This window comes from Trichinella spiralis (genome assembly GCF_000181795.1).
Source record: "Trichinella spiralis strain ISS 195 chromosome Unknown Scfld9, whole genome shotgun sequence".
NCBI lineage: Eukaryota > Metazoa > Nematoda > Enoplea > Trichinellida > Trichinellidae > Trichinella > Trichinella spiralis.
In genome coordinates this window covers 7,198,482-7,217,236 of record NW_003526948.1, presented here as the reverse complement: position 1 = coordinate 7,217,236, position 18,755 = coordinate 7,198,482, and the positions used below count along the sequence as shown (strand labels likewise).

The 18,755-nt window shown below is 33.0% G+C and overlaps 3 protein-coding genes across 3 annotated transcripts; 2 read left to right on the top strand and 1 right to left on the bottom strand.

Annotated features, from left to right (window-relative positions):
* Positions 1 to 1,580: 1,580 nt before the first annotated feature.
* Positions 1,581 to 2,294, bottom strand: Tsp_11364 (hypothetical protein). Its single transcript, XM_003372572.1, has 2 exons — positions 2,070 to 2,294; positions 1,581 to 1,763 (listed from the first exon to the last, which is right to left on the bottom strand). Exons 1-2 carry the CDS (start codon positions 2,292 to 2,294, stop codon positions 1,581 to 1,583), a joined length of 408 nt encoding a protein of 135 aa, XP_003372620.1.
* Positions 2,295 to 5,961: 3,667 nt separating this feature from the next.
* Positions 5,962 to 6,411, top strand: Tsp_11363 (conserved hypothetical protein). Its single transcript, XM_003372571.1, has 3 exons — positions 5,962 to 6,102; positions 6,173 to 6,282; positions 6,351 to 6,411. The coding sequence occupies exons 1-3, from the start codon at positions 5,962 to 5,964 to the stop codon at positions 6,409 to 6,411; spliced, it is 312 nt and encodes a 103-aa protein (XP_003372619.1).
* A 5,831-nt stretch (positions 6,412 to 12,242) lies between these two features.
* On the top strand, positions 12,243 to 17,578 carry Tsp_11362 (hypothetical protein). Its single transcript, XM_003372570.1, has 20 exons — positions 12,243 to 12,253; positions 12,665 to 12,782; positions 12,860 to 12,987; positions 13,043 to 13,116; positions 13,417 to 13,490; positions 13,782 to 13,890; positions 14,013 to 14,107; positions 14,382 to 14,572; positions 14,657 to 14,724; positions 14,780 to 15,246; positions 15,327 to 15,440; positions 15,605 to 15,709; positions 15,776 to 15,856; positions 15,926 to 16,004; positions 16,096 to 16,146; positions 16,225 to 16,364; positions 16,478 to 16,553; positions 16,685 to 16,858; positions 17,053 to 17,152; positions 17,572 to 17,578. The coding sequence occupies exons 1-20, from the start codon at positions 12,243 to 12,245 to the stop codon at positions 17,576 to 17,578; spliced, it is 2,262 nt and encodes a 753-aa protein (XP_003372618.1).
* The last annotated feature ends 1,177 nt before the right edge of the window (positions 17,579 to 18,755 follow it).

The window sequence follows — 18,755 nt, the reverse complement described above, 5'->3', positions numbered from 1 at the left end:
ATTAATTAATTATAATTGTTTATTCATCGATAGTGGTTTTTGAAATTGAAATGTGATCCAAGAAAAAGTGAAATCCAAAATAATAAGAGAAGTGATAAAATAGTTAGTTATATTGTTTTGTAATATTTCTTTTTTCTTCTGTAATGGAAGAATATATAGAAGTGAAATAAAATAGAATAGCGTATACTACCGGTATATTAATTAAAAAAGAATGTAGTAAAATTGAGAAGAGGGTGAAAAAGAAAAAGTGAACCCCTACTTTTTGACCCGGCCGCGTGCATAATGTTGTTGCTGTTGTTGTTGCTGCTGCTGCTGCTGCTGCTGCACCGGTACAACATCGTGCCGCATTTTCCACACTGTTCACTGCATTGAACCGGTGTCAAGCATGACCTGAGCAGGGCCAAATGAAAAGCGACGTCTCAATTCAGCAGCTATGCCTGGTTGGCAGTTCAACGTTGGTTGGTCGGTTATTGAAACTGGTAATAACAAGCGGTTAAAAGTAGAAATATAGAAGTTTTGCTGTTCGCTTGACTAGATATATCATTAGATAGATAGATATATAGATAGATTTCCAAAAAAAAAAACCAGAACAACAGCAACAGTTGAAATGAAGTATAATAATGAAGAAAAAACAACAAATGTATACACATATATATATATATGCTCGTTCATTTGACATGGGATATGTATATTTATATTTGTAAAACATGTTTAAGCTTTTTCAGACAACCGCATCATATCATTGTGTATTTACGTCATCGTTGTTGTGTTTTGTGGCGAAGGGAAAAAAATTCCAATGATGAAACACAGCCGCCGGTGTTTTTTTAGTTTTCATTTTACTGGTGATTAAAGAGAATATTCTGTGTTTTTGAATATTTACTCATTTTCAAAAAGGAAAAAAAACAACTATTTGGTATGCAAATTGATCATCACTATCGTATTGACTGACTGTTGATGATAATATACGATTGGAACTCGTTCAATTTGCGCAATCAGCTTAACAAGCTTAATCGAACACCACAATATAATACTCTAGGCTAAAGCTAGCGGCTTACCATAAATAAATAAGTAAATAAATATGTGTGTAGGCAAACAAATATTGTTTTGCCAACGATTATTCAATGATACATACATACATACATACGGTGGAGTGGAGAAGAGGAAATTGACAATTTTTGGAATCGGTTGTTTTGTTTGCTTTTGAGAAAGTGGCTGCTTTATTTTATTTTCAATTGCCATTATAACAATTACTAGCATGTTTGCTTTTCAGTCCGATTTACAAAAAAAATACAAGAAAGGAACAATGCATTGCTTTTATTGCTTGCCGATCGGTTGTAAAGCTTTTCATGGTTTTTTTATCAGATAATGAATGAATAAATGAATACACTTAGTATATTTTATTATTAAAATGAATCGTGCAAAACGAAAAATCTTGCTTTGGATTTTTTTTCTCTTGCTGAAAAGATCCCTATCGCTTTACAGTCCTAGTCTGTAGATTTTTGCCTGAATTGAATTCAAATTGAAATTCTAATTTAAATGTAGAAATTTTTTTTTCCTTCTTTCTCTGAATTGATTCAAATTTATGGGCTAGACATTGGAAGAGTGGGAATTTTTATCTTGAAGTAAAATTTCAAATATTGCACATGCGGCTTTTTCGGCTTTTTGTTTTTACCACAACACTCTTCTGCATCACGTTGCATGTGCAACGTGTTCGCTGTGTTCAACTTCTCTCGAGATGACTGACTGAATAACGTTTTCTTCTTCTTAAATTTTAATTTTTACTTTATTGTTCAGAAAAACACCAACAAGCGGTATTATTTGATGTCATTGCTTTCAATTTTCAAATGCTTGCAAATAATCTCTGACGCAAGTTAAGCAATGAAGAGAAAAATGTTGACGTTTTTTTTGACAATTGTTGTATAGATATTTTTTACTATTTTTCTTTCGACTAGTAGAATATGTGGAATTTTAATTCTTGAAAAATATGACCAACAGCAGCAATTACAATTACGTTTTGCATTTTTTTTTCTTCAAAACTGATTTTTTAATAAAATGATCTTTATTTTTACAGTTGACAGATGGAAAAATTGAAATTTTAACATTTTCGAGGAAATTTGTATGCAAATTGTTTTCGATGTTGAAATTGATTTCAAATTTCCATTGTCCACTGTTGAATCAGTCCAATAGATCAATGCCTGAAGGCTTTTTTTTGGTTTGGTCGAATAACCATTTTCGAATCTGTCATCAATGGCCTTGTTCAATGTTGCTCGAAACTCGACAATTTTGTACAACATGTAGCAAGCAGCAACGCAGTACATCTATTTATTTACTTGTTTATTTATTTATTTATTTTCAGTTTCATAGTTGTTGTTGTTGTTTCTCTGAACTGTACAATACAGCATATATGCATGTGTGTACTTGTTGACTTGTTATTGTATTAATAATGGTTGTTTTTTGGAAAGTGAAAATTTGTGTCCAAGAATGTTCACCCGGCTGACTACTACTAATCTGCGTATCAATAGTCGAAAGACGTGAAATTTGGCTACTGTTTACAATACTGTTTGCAAAACTGTGGACACATGTGATTTATAAAGCAGGTTATTTATTGCATGCAAATGCGGAAAAAGGAATAATTGATTGAACATGCCGAGAACTGTGTCAATAATCAAATTTTTGGAAGAAGCTCATTTTTGACCAAAAAACACACTGTATAGCATTGTTTGTAGATGGTTTGGGCAAATTGGGTGAATTTTGCAACAGCAATTTAACATTGGCAATTTGAACAGTAGAATTTATGATTAAAGGTTGAATTTTGAAAGGAAAATTGAATCTTTCATCAATTTGTGAGTTTTGCGAAAGCATAACTTGTCAATAATAATTTGCACAAACAGAAAATATTTCTTTCAATTAGCATATATTTTATTTATTTATTTATTTATTTCTCACTGCGCACTGATATGCTGGAAAATTGCACCAATATTGATCGATTGGTCTGTTAGTTTTTCACAGAGCAAAGTTTTTTTTGTAGAAGATTGTCAATGATGGTATTTGGTGTCCAAGTTTTCTTAATTAAAAAGCGGAAAATATTCCACGTTCTCTTTGGAAAACCGAAGAAAATAGAAATGCTTGCATGTTAATTAAATAACCAGCGTGCAGGATTTTTTTTGTCAATTCGATGATGCACGCCGCGCGGTAGCAAACATACTAATTATAATATGCGAGGCTTTTTTCTGTTTTATTATTAATTTCTTTGTTGTCTCGGATGGATGTTGGTTGAAAGTGCCCGTCTCACGCGGTGAAAAATGGAAATGATGAAATAATTGACAAGCAAAAATTTTGTCGCCTTTGCTTTGTCTCGTAATGCATGCATGCATGCATATTGACCAATATCCAACCACGACAACCACATTTTTACCGTAAAATTAAGACCGTTCTAAATTTGTTTTTCTCGATCTGTTCTTTTGGCAGTGAAAATCATTTGCAATGTGGAAAATGTAGTTGTTTGTTTATTTTAATTATTAGCTGGGATGAGAAATGAATTGTTTTTTCTTAAAATTGTTTCGAATATTTTTCTTTCTGGTTGTTAAATTAAATTAAATTATCTATACAAATTAGTCCAAGTATTCAAGTTATCCAGTGTGGGGAAAATCCACGGGAAAAGAGGGACAATTCAATCGAATAAATTATAGAACATCTTTTCTTTTCCTCATCTCAGCATTGTTGTGTTGTTTGTAAGTCCAGTTGTAACTCTTAGCATATATATATATATAGAGGGAGAGAGAGAGAGGCTACTTTTCACAAAGTTTTGCATTTGCATTTGAAATTGGACAAGCAGTTTGTTCACTGTTTGTTATTTGAACGGAATTTTTATGGAAAACGACCGTTTGATGGAGAAAAGAGAAATCGAAAGGCGAGAAAAATGGTGGAAGAATCTCAGGTTGCCATAATTATTGCATTTTTTAATTTCTCCCCTCTCACTGCAAGTTGTGTTGAATTGAAAGAGAGATTTGAGTGTGAAAAATATGCAGAACACCACTACAATGCTGCCGGGTGGGAGAATTTGTCGAATAAGCATGCATGTTCGAAATATTCGAACATGGAGAAGTGGTTGGGAAAATTGTTTCGACTTTTATTTTTCCTTTTGATCATCGCGTCATCATTGGATCTCATCTAATTGGATGTTGTGAAATTGTTATAACACTGTTTCACGAGGGATATTTGACTTTTAATGTGACCAGTGAATGTGATGCAGCCAACTGTTAGTTTGTTGAGAAAGAAAAAGTTTAATTTGTGTTTGTGCAGTTTAAACTGAAACTGTTTCATTTTTGGGACGTTGAATTTTCCTTTTCTTTTTCTTCCCAGTTCTATATTTATATTGTATTGTTGGCAGATGTAGAGATGTAAGAAGGTAGATGTGTGTGCGCGCGCGTGCTTGCATTTTGCTTGTTAGCCAGTTTTGCATGGTTGCTGCGAGCATTTTGCATTTCTTCGAGTTCTGGCCTGATAAAGGAACGGTCAAGACGAATCATGGAATTTGAACAGTTTGATCGTTTCACACCCCGCAGGAATGTAATCCAGTGCACCAGAGACAAACAAACAAACAAATGCAATCAAATCAGCTGATTGATTGTTGCTTTTTTAACGATGATGATTTTTTTGTCAAAATCAATTCATCATCATAAGTGAGCAAAAATGCGAAAATGCACACATACACACACAACAACTGTTTCGCATCCAACAAAACTCTGCCGGGATGGAAAATTTCATTTCTCTTCTCTGCAAAGCAGCATGTTTTCATTATTGATTGTTTGTTCTATTCAATTGTTGGTGGAAATTATTTTTGATGAAATTAATTATAACCAACCAATTATTTATTTGTAATCGTGTCAAACGGAAAATTGTTTCCTTTTTCAATTATCAATCTATCTGCATGCGACAAGAATTTAATTATTTGTTCAAAAGTGGGATATTTTATAAAATTTTCCACGCATTTCATCCAACTTGTCATCTCTTCTACTAAAGTTTTCATGATAGTAATAGTAATAATAACGGGATCAGGATTAATTTAATCCGAATGTCTGAAATTGAAGTCCTATTGTATTGATTTGTTGGCAACTTGACGATGAACAAGGCCAGCCTGGTTGGGATGGATTGAATTTGTAAAATGCATCTGTATGCGCGAACAATGCAAAGTGAGATTGATGAAAATGGCAGCTTGAAAATTTTGAAAATTTGAAAATGGTCACTTGACACAAGTGAGTGCGCGTGAGAATTTCGAGGGGGAAATTTTTGCAAAATTAATTATTCCAAAATTTCCTTTTTGTATTCGTCAATAGAAAATCAAGAAACAGTGCATAATTGTGTGAAATTATTGGTTGTATGTGGTTTTTTTCTTTTGCAAATTGGTGGAAAAAATTTTTCCCCAACAACGAAACAACACTTGCTTGTCGGTTCGGTTGACAAAGAAGAATAATTGGAAGTGAAGTTGAAAATGAAATTCAATTGAAGCTCAAAAGCGTGCAAATGAGTTGTAAAAATAAGAGAAACATTTTCTTGATTGATCAATTCGTGCAGGTGAATGAATAAGTGGTGAATAACAACAATCAGGCTTCCATTCTTAGACGATGAAAAGAATCTTCGAAAATAGACTGCCTGCCTCATCACACGGAAGAACTTAATGATTTTGCTTCTGTGTTCAAATTTGCACTTTCATTTTTCTTTTTCTCTTCTCATTTATTTTGATTTTATCATTCTGAGAGTATTTTTTGCACGTTTGCACACGAAAAGCTTTCACAATTTCCAAATATCCCTTGTCCACCAACTTTTCCGATTGTCTATTTTTCTTTTGTGTGACAATTTTTGAACGACGAATGTGTGTGTGTGTGTATGAATGGCCAATAGGAATTTTTGCTGCACACTTTCGGTCGACTAACGATTCCGCTGCTCTTCTTGCACTGACGTATGTGGCAAGATAAATCTGTTGGAGCAGGAACAACGACAACCCTCCAGAGAAATGAATCCAGTGCTTTCTTCTTTATTGAATCTGTTGTTGAACTTTGTCGGCTGGGATGGGGCGTTCCTAACTTTTATCAGCCAGTCAAAGTTGGTTGTCTGAGAATTTCTGTTCTGACATGGGATAAAATGTAATGTACTTTTCATATTTTAACGGCAGCAACAAGCGCAAACGTCGCTTCGTCAATCAAATACCGCTAATGATCACCAACCGTGCAAATGCGCAGTAGTTGCTTGCAATCGAGATGCAATATTATTTTCTCGTCGACAGTTTATACTTTATTTTGTTTTTTGAAATATTAAAATGTAGAAATTAATAATTCAGAGCTTTTTATTAGTCGATCGGAAAAAATTTTAAACAGTACAAGCGAAACACCGCCAAAGTCATCCTATTGCTGACGAGCAGCACAGTATCCGGACATTTATTTATTTGCATTTGTTTCTTGATTCTTTGGGCAGAGTGAAAAAGAGGCAGAAAAGCAAAAGTCGACTTAATAATCAATTTTGCCCAGATGAAAGGGATGAAAGTGAATTTCAATGCTCGCTGTGTGTTGCTTATTGAAAAATTAATACGCCAGTCATCATCAGTTGGAAATACGTTTCCGATTTTTGCTCTTTGTGCGCTGTTTTTGCCTGCTATCGACGCCGCGGCGCTTAACCTTTAGCAAAGGCGGACGATTTGAAATGAAAATTTATTTCGCCCTTGCAGCCCTGCTTTTTCGCTTTCTCTCTCTCTTCCCACTTTTCTTTTGGTTAGTTTCAGTCGAAGCGAATCAATTTCGTCTCCTGGATACGCACACGCGCGTGCTGCTTGCTGGTTGATTTTGTCGATATTGTTGCCCAAATTATATGGAAATAGCACTGATCGATAAAAAAGACGACGAAAAAACCAACAAGATGATATGATATGAAAAAAATTTTAATATTTACAAAAGTCGAGCTTCTTATTATTATTACTATTTTCTTGCAATGAAGCATTGTCGAGCGAAACTTGTACGGATCGACGGATGGAATCGTTGGTATATGACGACAATCTATCTATCTGCTCACCGGTGTTGAAATGTTTGTTTGTTTGCTTGTTTGATTTAATTTTCATTTTTTTAATAAAACATCCTATCCTTCACTTCATGGACTTGAACATCTTTTCAAAGCTGTTCTATTGGACAGATATTCTCATTTGTTACTGATCTCGGCGTGTTGTCTAGCCGCACGGTTGTCATTTTGCATGCTGACTTTGTCGTTGGTGATCGGATAAGTGGATAATGATGGAAGATCGGTTTTGTGCCATTTGCAGAAATACTGAAAGGCGGAAAAGGAAACCGCTGACATTCTGTGCAAAGTGACAAGGAAAACTGTGATCGATATAAGCTGGACGGATTCATCAGGGCAGTCAGTGTTCTTTGGAAATGTGAAGCGTGGATATTTTTTAAAAAAGCCCAACCAACCTCTCTCTCTCTCTCTTTGTGCGCTGATTTGCGCTTTTTTTCTTAATAAAATGAATATGATTATTTGAAAATCAACAAAAATGCCAATTTTGTTTTGTCTCATACTCTCTGTGTGTCTGTAACGTGTAGTACAAGATGGGGGGATTATTTTTTTTTGAAAAACGTATTGATCACTAGTGTTGGGAGTGTTTTTTGTTTTGCTTTTATATTAAAAATCAACCGACGAAATTATTCATAAAGTTAAAATGAATTTGAAATTTGAGAATACAATTTATCAATGACCATTGCTTTCATTGATTTGTCATGTGTGGGGTTGGTTACCTTTGTTTTTTATTGTTTTACACTTGTCCTGTTCAAAGATTCAGAAAACAATGCAACTACTGTTGCTCAATTATTACTTTGCATAATAAATTTCATCGTAGTATTAATTGGTTGCTTTTTTTTTGAAAAGAACAAGATTCAAAATGTGCATGCGTGCCGTAAGCGGAAATTTAAACAGGAAAAGCTACAAAATGGTGACTTTGCAAAATCCGGTCGTCGTAATCGATTGTTTTCGTGCTTCGAGCACGTCGACTGGCAAACTAGCATACTTTTTATAAATAAATATCACGTTCTATTATTATTATTATTTTTAATATTAAACCAATGGAACAGGATTTGGAGCTTTTTTTTAGAAAACTTATTATTTCGCTTCGAAAATTGCATTTCAATTGTTTGAAAAGGTGAACATTTTGCTAATAATATATTTTGGATCCTCTTTGAAATGAAATTTAAGCGTGATATTATTTTTCAAAAAGGGAATGAATTTTTTTTTTTTGCAATTTTTGTTGGTTGTTAATAAATCAAGTGTACGCGAAGTTTTCATATTCGTAAAGAGAAAATGATCACCAGTACGTCATCAGAATGACGAACGTTCAGATTTAGCTCTTATGCATGGCAAATGTTGTTTGTTAATAATTGAAAAAATAATTTTTCTTTAAAATTGAAAATCACTGTCATACATCCATACATCCATACATACATACATACAAATATGTAACAGATTAAAATGCATTCGAAAATATTCCATTTAAAAATATTTAGTAAAAGAAGGAATTTATTGCAATACCATTACTATTGATATTATTATCATTATTCAGATAGTGAGTTATATTTTAAAAAAATAGATAGATGGATATTAATAAATACAGAAATTTATTTACCTTTTTAAGCAAACTGCTCGACTTGGACCGTCGGCTTGATTATTTTCAAGTACAGTCGGATTGTTTTCTTTTTGCTGATGGTCTTCGCCAACATAGCAGTGCATGCTGCCGTTGTTTGTTGTGTTCAGCGATTACGACATTTGACAGTTGCGCTCTTTAGTCGGTAAAGTTGTTCTCCAAATTCTGAATAAGGCCACTTAGCTTGATTTTGCACTTTACAGTATTATACGTATACAGTTACATACATGTATATATATGTGTGTGTGTGTGTGTGTGTGTGTGTGTGTGTGAATGCAAATAGATGAATATATAAATATATAAATGTATAAATGTATATATATATTTTGCACGCGCGAAACTGGCGTTGCTGCGTAAACGATGATGCATCAATTAAGGGCGCTTTTTCACAGCAATGACGGCGCCACCGGACTGGTAAACATTATTGGCTTCGTCTAGGCATCAATCGATCATTGTCGACAAGTTGTACAGAAATGTGCGTCAAGTGGTGCATGCAATATGCATCAGTGCTTGTTGGTGGCGACTTGTTTTAAGCAGTAGGATGTGGATGGCTGGCATCCGGCCGGCTGTCTATAGCCGACGCAGGGATGCAGATCAGAGAGGGACACTTTTTCATTTCTGGTGATGCGTTGTCGTGGGTTGTGTTAAAAATCAATACGATCATATACACAACTGGCGACGCTACTCAAAAGCCATTGAAGTGCTGCTCGTTGACAGCTAACGTTCAGAGAATTTACTTCGAATGTCGAAATGTAGCCTCTTTAAACACAGAGTCAGGCGTTTCCACATTTCCTGAACTTTGTTTATATATATATATATATATATATCTTTGTGGTGCGCGTGTTTATTATTATTGTTATTATTATATGTTATACTGATATTATGCATGCATGTAAGGGAAACATTTTTTCAGTTAACCAGTAAGTAGATTATTTGTTTTGTCTATCTATGCTAGCTATGCTTTTACTGAAGAATGTACATCTGAAGATGTTGCATACAGCAGATTCACAGATCGATCAGTGCACTTCAATCCAATTACAATCTGAATGAATGTGCATAGTTGCCCACGGACTGTGTCAACTGTGCATTGGATTATTTTGTTGGCTTATATTTGCTAAGCATGCTTGAATTTAGTTTCGAAATTTCCTTCTTGCGCTACTAATGCTGCTTCAGATCCTGGACCTCATGGAATTACTCAGTTGTTTTTCTGGTTCTTATTTTTTCGTGAGGAAAATTAAAGCAAATGAAATTTGCTCGTTTCCAAAACAGTGGCAACCAATCGACAACCCATAGTTCAGCTCGAGCTTGCCTGTTCGTTGTTTGATCGATTCTGCGGAAAAATTCCGAACAAAATGGGATGAAGCTAGTTGGCTTTTTTTTTCAATTAAACTAATAGCAAAACGGCAACATCCGCAAAAAAATAACAAACAAGGGGATGAAAATTATTGGGCATTTTTTTATCATTAGCCCAGCAGTGGTTCATTTTGCGGCATTTACATACTGGAATTGTTTCATCTCCGCTTAGATTGTAGCAAAATTGTTCACTTTTAATCGAATGTTGAGTCGTTTTGTTAACGTGTTTTTTGTCAGTTTAACGATTTTAAACGTTTCCAATGATCAGTATGATCAGTAGATGGCAGCAGACACGAATTGCCGCTTTTGGCACAGGTTGTGGTTGAATTCTTTATGCAAAAATATGCAAAAATTTATTCAATGAGATCAGAGTAGCGTCGTCAGTTGCACGGTGTGATGTTTTCAGTGTTATTGACTATCACTGTGCGATTCTGTCAATGTTTGCAAATAATTTTTACACCACTGACCCAGTGTTATTATTTGAAGGACTGTTGTCCGTATGCTAATTAAACGTATAACATTTACAAGTAATCTGTTTGTTGTTGATTTAAACATTTCTTTTGAACCTGAAGTTTACGAATTTTCTAGAATTCGGTTATTTTTAATATTTGAACGTTGGAACATATTTGTTTTTTTTAATTAAATTATTTATATGTGTAATATGCTTTTTTTTATTCATTGTTTCTTTGTTTTGCAGTTGCACTGCAATATTGGAGTTGCCGCTCACTTTGTCATGCTAAAATATATTTATCCTTATTTTCAAAACACGCATAAAAATCTACTTTCTTATAAATATTCAGTAATACTCTCAAGCGGCGGTAGTAGAGTACCGAATTTGAAGGGCGTATATTACTTGAAAAGTACATTCTGGTTTACGGCGGCCCACTAGCACCGACTAGCTGAAATTAATGCCTATTTTATAGTAAAAAACCACAAAGCAAACAGCTTTGCTATTGTGCATTTTACGTTTAGTTATTGCTAATTTTTGCTGACTGATCGTAAAGTGTAAGATAAGATTTTGTCGCTTTAAACGTAGTGCTTTTTGATGCGCTGGTTGGTAAAAGTTTTAATCAGTTTCGACACATGGTACTTGATGAAAACGTACGAATAATTCAGGAAAATTACATTTTCAACTTAGGATAATAGAACTTTTAATATTGAAAGTGGTTTTGCGAAACGAAAAAGCTTGTTTATTTGACAATAACAAAAGCTGTACTGTAAATATAGTATGGTTTATGATTAATGGGAGATTATTTAGTTTTTGAAAAAGTTTTTAAATAATAAGACTGATTTTTTTTATTTAAAGTTCAAGATAAATATTTCATGATTTTGTAAACTTGTACTTAATTGTCATATTCTGTAACATTTTGCATTCATTCATCGTCTCTTGAATTTTATGTTGGAATTTATTACTCAAAACACCGAGTGAACTAACTTTAAATATACAAGAATATTTAAATTTAGGTAAGTGTTTTTAAATTTTATCTTAATGGAAATTATTTTGTTCATGTCATTAAACGTTTCTTATATGTATAACATATAGAGCGGTGCATTTTGTGCTGATGTATTTTCATTTTTTCACTTGTTTTCTTGTTACTTTTGTCAGGTTTTGTTAATCTTGTAGAATATTTGGGTTTTTTTCAGATGCTCAATAATAACGATGATAATAATAATTAATACTGTGTAATTTTTACAATGAAGTCCGTATTATATATTTTTGCTGATGTTTGTAATATAGGCAGATTGAAATGTGTAGTCATTTAGTTGGATTTTTTCTTTATTATATTGAATTTTATGTTTTATTCATCTGATAAATTTCATGTAGAACTTTGCAATTTTGTTGACATCATTTAGAGATTAGTGGTGGTTTTAATTGTTCGCACGCATCAGCCAGCATTTGATGTTCTGTGAAGTGAACGAGAAAGCGCAATTATGTTGCCAATGTTGAGTGCTTAATGTCAAATGTTTGAGTTTTTCTTTTTTCTTGGAGGGGGGAGGAGGGAATTTGACAATTTGTCGCAGTTTTGATCAATTTGAGCATTACTGTAACATGATATTTTTGATAACAGCTTCAATAGACGATTTGAAATAAGTTTTATTTGATGTGAACGTGTTTTTTTAACGAGTTTCATAAAATTGCTTATTGAAACTAGCAACCCTTGAAAATTGTACATTAGAAGTGTGTATTGGTACCTTATTTTGGTCTACTGTAATGTTTTACGAGTAAATTCATTTTGTCAGTTCTTTCTTGTTGGATTCTCTTTTTCTTTGCATCAAACATTGTAATATAGCATTATAAAATTGAGCAGCTTAAAAGGTTTCAATACTTGTAAACGAAATTAATTATTTATGCAAAATGTTGTTGTATGTATGCAGTGAATCAGTTACAATGGTGCGTGTTCAACTTTTTGCCGTTTATCATCGTTTTATTTATTGTGAAAGCCGAATTTATAATATATACTGAAATAATATAATATACTTATTTTAAAATTTGAATTTATTATGTTTTTTTTGTTAAAATTTCACTCAACTTTTGTCCTATATGGTCACGTGGTCTATTTCACTGCACCTAGCCAAGCTTGGCTAAAGTGTTTAGTTGGGTGTTTATTTTGATTTTAATTTTATAATTTTTAGCATTAAAATGAATAGAAGTGAACACAATGAATGTAAAATTGAAAAATTGAAACAATTTCGACAAAAACTTCGCGAAAAACATTTCGTTCTTCAATATAGGAACGTTTCAGAACCCAAGGTTGGTTTTTGATTTGGACTTTGTTATTTTTTATAAGTATGGTTGGCTTATTTTGTCAATTTTTTCCGATTACGCAGTTGAGGAACGGAGGGCCAAGTGCGGAAGCACAACCACCACGATCGGATTCAAATTTAATTAATACCAACGCGCAGTATCGCAAGAATTGGCAAGAAATTGAAATCCAGTTTCAACATACAGCTAGAAGGTTTTCGGTTTTATTGTTTTCTTTTTCTTATTGTAGCTTTTTTGCATATTTTCAGGATTGACTATTTGCGAAAGAGGTTTTCATGTGCGAATCATGATTGCAGTGAACTTTTCGTAACTTCAGGCCAAGGTATTGTATTGCATTGCATTGTTCACGTTATGTATTGTTCTGCCGGATTTGATGTTATTTATATTTTTTTTGCATATCTTTTTAAGAATGGCAAAATTTGATCAACTTGTGTAGTACGATTTTTCTTCAAGACGCTCAAATATCGATTGCGTTGTCGAAGATCAAAAACATTTTCGGTGACATCATGTCGGTTGAACAAAAATGTGAGAAATTTTTAACTGCAATTATTGCCATTGCTGAAATTATCGTGAAATGTTTGATGAAATATGTTTTGTTTTTTTTGTTTGAAATATTTTTTAGTGAAATTAAAAGGTAAAGAGAAAGAGGTATTGAATGCCGAATTACGGCGTAATTTAGTAAGTTTGGCACGAGAGGTAAGCTTGAAATTTTTTATGTATACTTTATATTAAATTCATCTATTTCTAAACCGAATTGAATTGTGCAATTTTTTTGTGTAAGAGAACAGAGAAATTCGGATTGCTGATATTTTTCAACTGATTACGATGGTGATGGTGGTGGTGATGATGATGATGATGATTATCATCACATACATACATACATACATATTTTGTGTTTTATTTTATCGAACTTTGTTGTTTTTCGGCGCAGTTCGTCGATGATCAGGTTATTATTAATTTTGATTTTATTTTCATTATTGTTGTTAGGTTCTGCACGCTAGTTTGGAAAGTGCTGCGGTCGCGCTTGAGAATTCTACTCTTAGTGAATTGTTACTTGAAACCCATCAGAAACTGCATGCTATAGTTGATGAAAAAAGTGAGATTTGATGTTGAATATTGAAAAATTTTTCTAAAGAAAAAAAGAGAATAATATTGTATTTATTATTATTATGTTTGCATTTGTTTTATGTGTTAATTTTTTTTTCGAATGAGCTGTAGATCGTCAGTTGAAAGCGTTGAAGTTGTTGAATTGTGAATTTCACAGTGCTTTGATGTTGGCAGATTATTTAACTGGCATGCTCAGCCAAGCAGAGGTTAGCTGTACTTTTATTTTGTTTTGTTTTGTTTTGTTTTTTTTTGTTTATTTCGAATCGCATGTTTCATCTGGACGGTAGATATTGGTTTTTTTTCTTGAAGATAACGCGCTGTTGTTGTTGTTGTTGTTCATGTATATAATTTGAATTTATATACTTCGTCGTACACAAGAATAGTTGTACAGTGTATATAGTGTAATTTGTGTGAATGAATTGATTGAACACTTTTTTCGTCGTGCATTTTTGCATTTGATGGTGAATTTTTGAAACACAGGCAGAAGAGATTGAAAGAGAACGTTCGGTGGCAAATTTGAAGAGAATTTACCGAGAGCAAATTAAAACCCCGAATATTGAAGCTGTTCACTTCGCATTGGAGTTTCGTATCCAGCTGGCAGATGAGGCGATCGGTGAAACGACCGAACTGTTGAAAACGGTCTGCAACGATTTGAACGAATCAGGCTTACAGTGAGAGAGAGAGACAGTTTTATTGAATTTTTGTTTGTTTATTTATTTATATTTTATTATTGGTGGGAATTTTATTTAATTCAGCTATGAAAAAGAGGTGATTAAAGAGAAGATCGCCAAGATTGAATTGAAAAAATGCCATCTGGAAAATAGTAATTTGTTGGAATTTTCAAATTGAATAAATAATAGTGATGATTGTTTTTTCAGTGCAATCTTCGATCTTGTTGACGGAATTTGAATATCTGTCCCAAGTTGCAAAGGAAGAGTTGAATATGAAAGCTGCAGTATTGGATGCGTTTAACAATCGGTTGGCCGAATTGACAGATTTCAAATATGCCATTGAAAGTCATGTGAACATTTTGCGCTTTGTCCAGTCGACCAACGCCCAAGAGTTGAAGGTGAAAAAAGACCGATTTCGAGCCCTGAACCACGCCTACGGTCAGTTGGTCGAATTGGCGGATGTCGAATCAGCTGTCAGGGATCGGTATTTGCTCGAATGTTGCATACCTTCGTATACTGCCTCCGGCTATTTGCCGTTGACCATAGTTGATCCCTCGCATGATGAGGTGGATTTGGATTTCGAATTGCCTTTTCGACAATTCCCCGACAACGACTTTGGCGAAAATGAAATGCTGTACATTTTGGAAATGTTGCTTGCGAACAACGACGATCAGGTTGGATTTTTTTTGTTTTGCTATCATCATTGCAATTATTATTATTATTATTATTATAATCAGCAATAAAATATCTGTAGAAATGCTTGGAGCTTTTTTGGAAAACAGCACGCGCCAGGGTTAGCAGATTTGAGAATGCGGTTCTACTGGCAGATAATGGTCATTGCACTGTTGGTAATTCAATTGTCCAAAAGGTAATTAAGTAATTTAATTCATGCACACACTACTACTATTCATTTATACATTTCTATCTCACTATTTTCTGTGTATGTGTGAAAATATTATCTCTCTCTCTCTCTCTATGTCTCTTTCTCTCTTATTTTTCAAAAAAATACATATATACAACAATGAATTTTAGCTTAAAATTATATTATTGAAAATTGCAACTCTTGACGATGTGTTGAATGAATTGTTGACGTATTGTGAAACATTGTTGCACCATGAATTTGGGGCAAAATATGCGGTAAGTTTCATTTCTTTCAAAATTAATAAGCAAAAAAATAATTATTATTTAATATTACTTGTTTAGAATTGCATTGATGATGAAATTAAAGTTTTAATCGACAAGCACGCCAAACTTATGGAACAGTATGAAAATTTCCAAGAAGAAGTATTGCTATTGTTGTTGTTGTTATAAATTCATTTAATTTAATAATCAATGGCTTGATGTGCATTTAAGAAGGGTCGTCTGTTTGAAATACGTCACATTTGCGACGTTTTGAACGCGCGACTGTTTGAGTTGTATGAATCTGTGGTAAGTAACACTGTGATGGATGAATGAGCATGTTTCATTCGAAAACGACTATGATGTGCATGTATATTTTTTTAAAATACATAAATTTGTTTTAGAAAGAAGCAAGAAGAGAAAAGTTCCACGCGGGTGTTCGTACTCCGGTGAACGTATGGGAAAATTTGCATTTGCATTTTTTTTCCCATTCTAACGGCAGTGTCATTGTTGTTGTCCCTTTGTTTTTTTAGAAAGAGCCAAGGGTATTGCAAAGCTGCAACGTTCTCCAGATGTCACCGATGGAAAAGGTGATGAAATTTTCACGCTAAAAGCTAGCTTTGTACAAAAAAATCCTTTTCTCTTTTATCAACGAGTTGAAGTTGACTCTTGTGTTTTTTGTTAATTTATAAAAAGTTTAAAAATCAATATATATATATAGGATTATTTGTAATGGTTGATTGAATGGTTTTTGTCTGCTTATTGGTGTTGTTGGAAATTTTTCAGGTTCAAGCCTATTTTAATCAGTCGAAAAACGAACTGACTGAAACGTTGGAAAGAAGGCAGCGTTACTACCATCATAGTATAAAAGCGTTGTTTACTGTTATTATTGTTATTGTTCTTGTTGTTGTAGCTCTGTTTTTTTCTGTTTTAAAATGTAAATTCCTCCGACGTTTTATTTATTCTTTTTAAATGATTTTTACAATTTTTCAGACGGAAATAACGTTCGCTATTATTTGACGAGTCGAAGAAATATGACGAATAGTAATAGTAACATGCAAGACCGACGAGAAATGGGAGAATTCAGCTCAGGTAAACAAATTGTTGTTGTTGTTGTTGTTATTTACATTTTCAATACTGTGCAACCACCGTTTATTCGTTGTTGTAGTATTTATGCATGCATAAAATAATAATAATAATTTCAAAATTGCATCAACTTGCCGTTGTGTGATTGATGTATTTCATAAAAAGAGAATGAGGTTTTTACAAATGTTGAGGGCAAAATTAAACTGACTTACAGTGAACACAATCTTCCTCATCAAACTTGATTATTATGTTTTTTTTTCATAATTTTGTTTCAGCAGTAGGAACGTCATCGGCTGGGCAGAGCGACGAATCGACGACGTGCAGCTGTGGCAGATCAGAATGTAACGTTTGCAATCCGCCTGCTGAAAATGCCCAGTGAGTGAAGCACAATCATGGATAAATTTTTTTTTCTCAAATTATCACGGTGAACGGTTTTTTACTATTATTTTGGGCGAACATTTTTGTTATTTCAAATGATTGGTGATTAATTTGAATTCTAATGATCGGTACTTCTATTTAATGATTGGTGCATGTTTCAATGAATGATGATGATTGGTGGTTTTTCTTTTTTCTTTCCTTTTTGTTCTCTTGGATTTTGGTATTTTCTTGAAAGGTATCGTTTTTTTATGCATATCATGATGATATGCATTGTTTTTCTTTTTATGAAAATAAATATGAAATGAACTTTGCTGTTCTGTACTTGTGACAATTTGGATGAACAACGTTCACTAGCAGTTAGTTGTTGTTTTTGCAAATATTAATTACAATTATTATTATTATTATTATTATTGCAGCTCGTAATAACGCAGTTGTTGTTATTGTAAATTGAACATCGCCAGTGCTGTGGAATATATTTATTTTTTGAAATAAATTATTGCTTGTTTTTTTGGCTCAGTTTTTGGATAATCAAATGCACAATTGTTATTAATGAAAAAACATACTTACTGTAAATTTGGACCGACATTTCAAATTAATTGCACAACTACTGAACATCCAATTCTGCTGTTCGTCGAGTAGTTAAAGCAGTTTTTTTTCCACTGAATTTAATTTACTATCAAATGTATGTATTTCTTTTAGGATGTTTGTACATTTTTAAACTATTTATTCTGCATTTGTGTTGTTGTTTATTGCATTTATTTATTTATTTATTTAAACTTTTAGTTGTAAGTTTAGTCCATCTGTCAGTTCGGTTAATATATTTATTTTTATCATGTAAAATAAATCATTTTTCTTTTTTTTAGTAATTTTCCATACAACACGTCAACAATCAGCTGATTTAGGTGCGCATGATGTGGACGTTCAAAAATCGTACCTTCAAATCGTTAATTGGACAGTATTAATGTTTGTCGACGTTGGTGATTTGTGAACAAAGACTAGTCTGATCTGGTGTTTATTAGTTGATTGAAATGGTTCTCCTGCTCAACTGTGTTGTATTATTTTGCATGTTGATCAATTCAGCACCCGGTGAACAGTATTTGCAAAAAATGTTGTACAAGCACAGCTTTTACCGGCCACGATTAGCATTACCAGACGGACGAGTACCGTTTTGGGAAATTCAGAAAGGTATTATCAAGAAAGCAAGATAACAGATATATATATGTGTGTGTATATATATACATCATTTTTATTTTCAATATTATTACATCGCTGTTTTGTTGAAAATTTGTCGATGAAAAAAGAAATGTTACACTTTTGTGTAATGTTGTGCGTGATTTGATAAAAAAAATATTGCATTGACACAGCATCATGTAGTATATTTTTAGTCAGATTTTACACTTGTAAAACATGAAAAGATTGTATATATATATATACTGTCTTCATGAATGTGATTATGATGATGATGAATTGTTTTTCAATTCACTTTTAAAATAACTGAGTAGTTGTTAAGTCATTATGCTCGTTGCTGTACCTGATTGTTATTGCTTAAAATAATTTAGTTTAATATTATTTTTTATATAAAATTATATTCATTTTTGAT

Excerpts from the sequence above, each read along its gene's own strand:
- Tsp_11364 (XM_003372572.1), bottom strand. The coding sequence starts at position 2,294 with ATGTTGTACAAAATTGTCGAGTTTCGAGCAACATTGAACAAGGCCATT. Across the intron at positions 1,764-2,069 it reads AATTTTTCCATCTGTCAACT|AAGAAGAAAACGTTATTCAG; the intron begins GTAAAAATAAAG and ends TTAAAATTTAAG.
- Tsp_11363 (XM_003372571.1), top strand. The coding sequence starts at position 5,962 with ATGTGGCAAGATAAATCTGTTGGAGCAGGAACAACGACAACCCTCCAG. Across the intron at positions 6,103-6,172 it reads ACTTTTATCAGCCAGTCAAA|CAACAAGCGCAAACGTCGCT; the intron begins GTTGGTTGTCTG and ends TTTTAACGGCAG. Across the intron at positions 6,283-6,350 it reads ATATTATTTTCTCGTCGACA|TCGATCGGAAAAAATTTTAA; the intron begins GTTTATACTTTA and ends GCTTTTTATTAG.
- Tsp_11362 (XM_003372570.1), top strand. Across the intron at positions 13,491-13,781 it reads TAGTAAGTTTGGCACGAGAG|GTTCTGCACGCTAGTTTGGA; the intron begins GTAAGCTTGAAA and ends TATTGTTGTTAG. Across the intron at positions 14,725-14,779 it reads AAAATGCCATCTGGAAAATA|TGCAATCTTCGATCTTGTTG; the intron begins GTAATTTGTTGG and ends TTGTTTTTTCAG.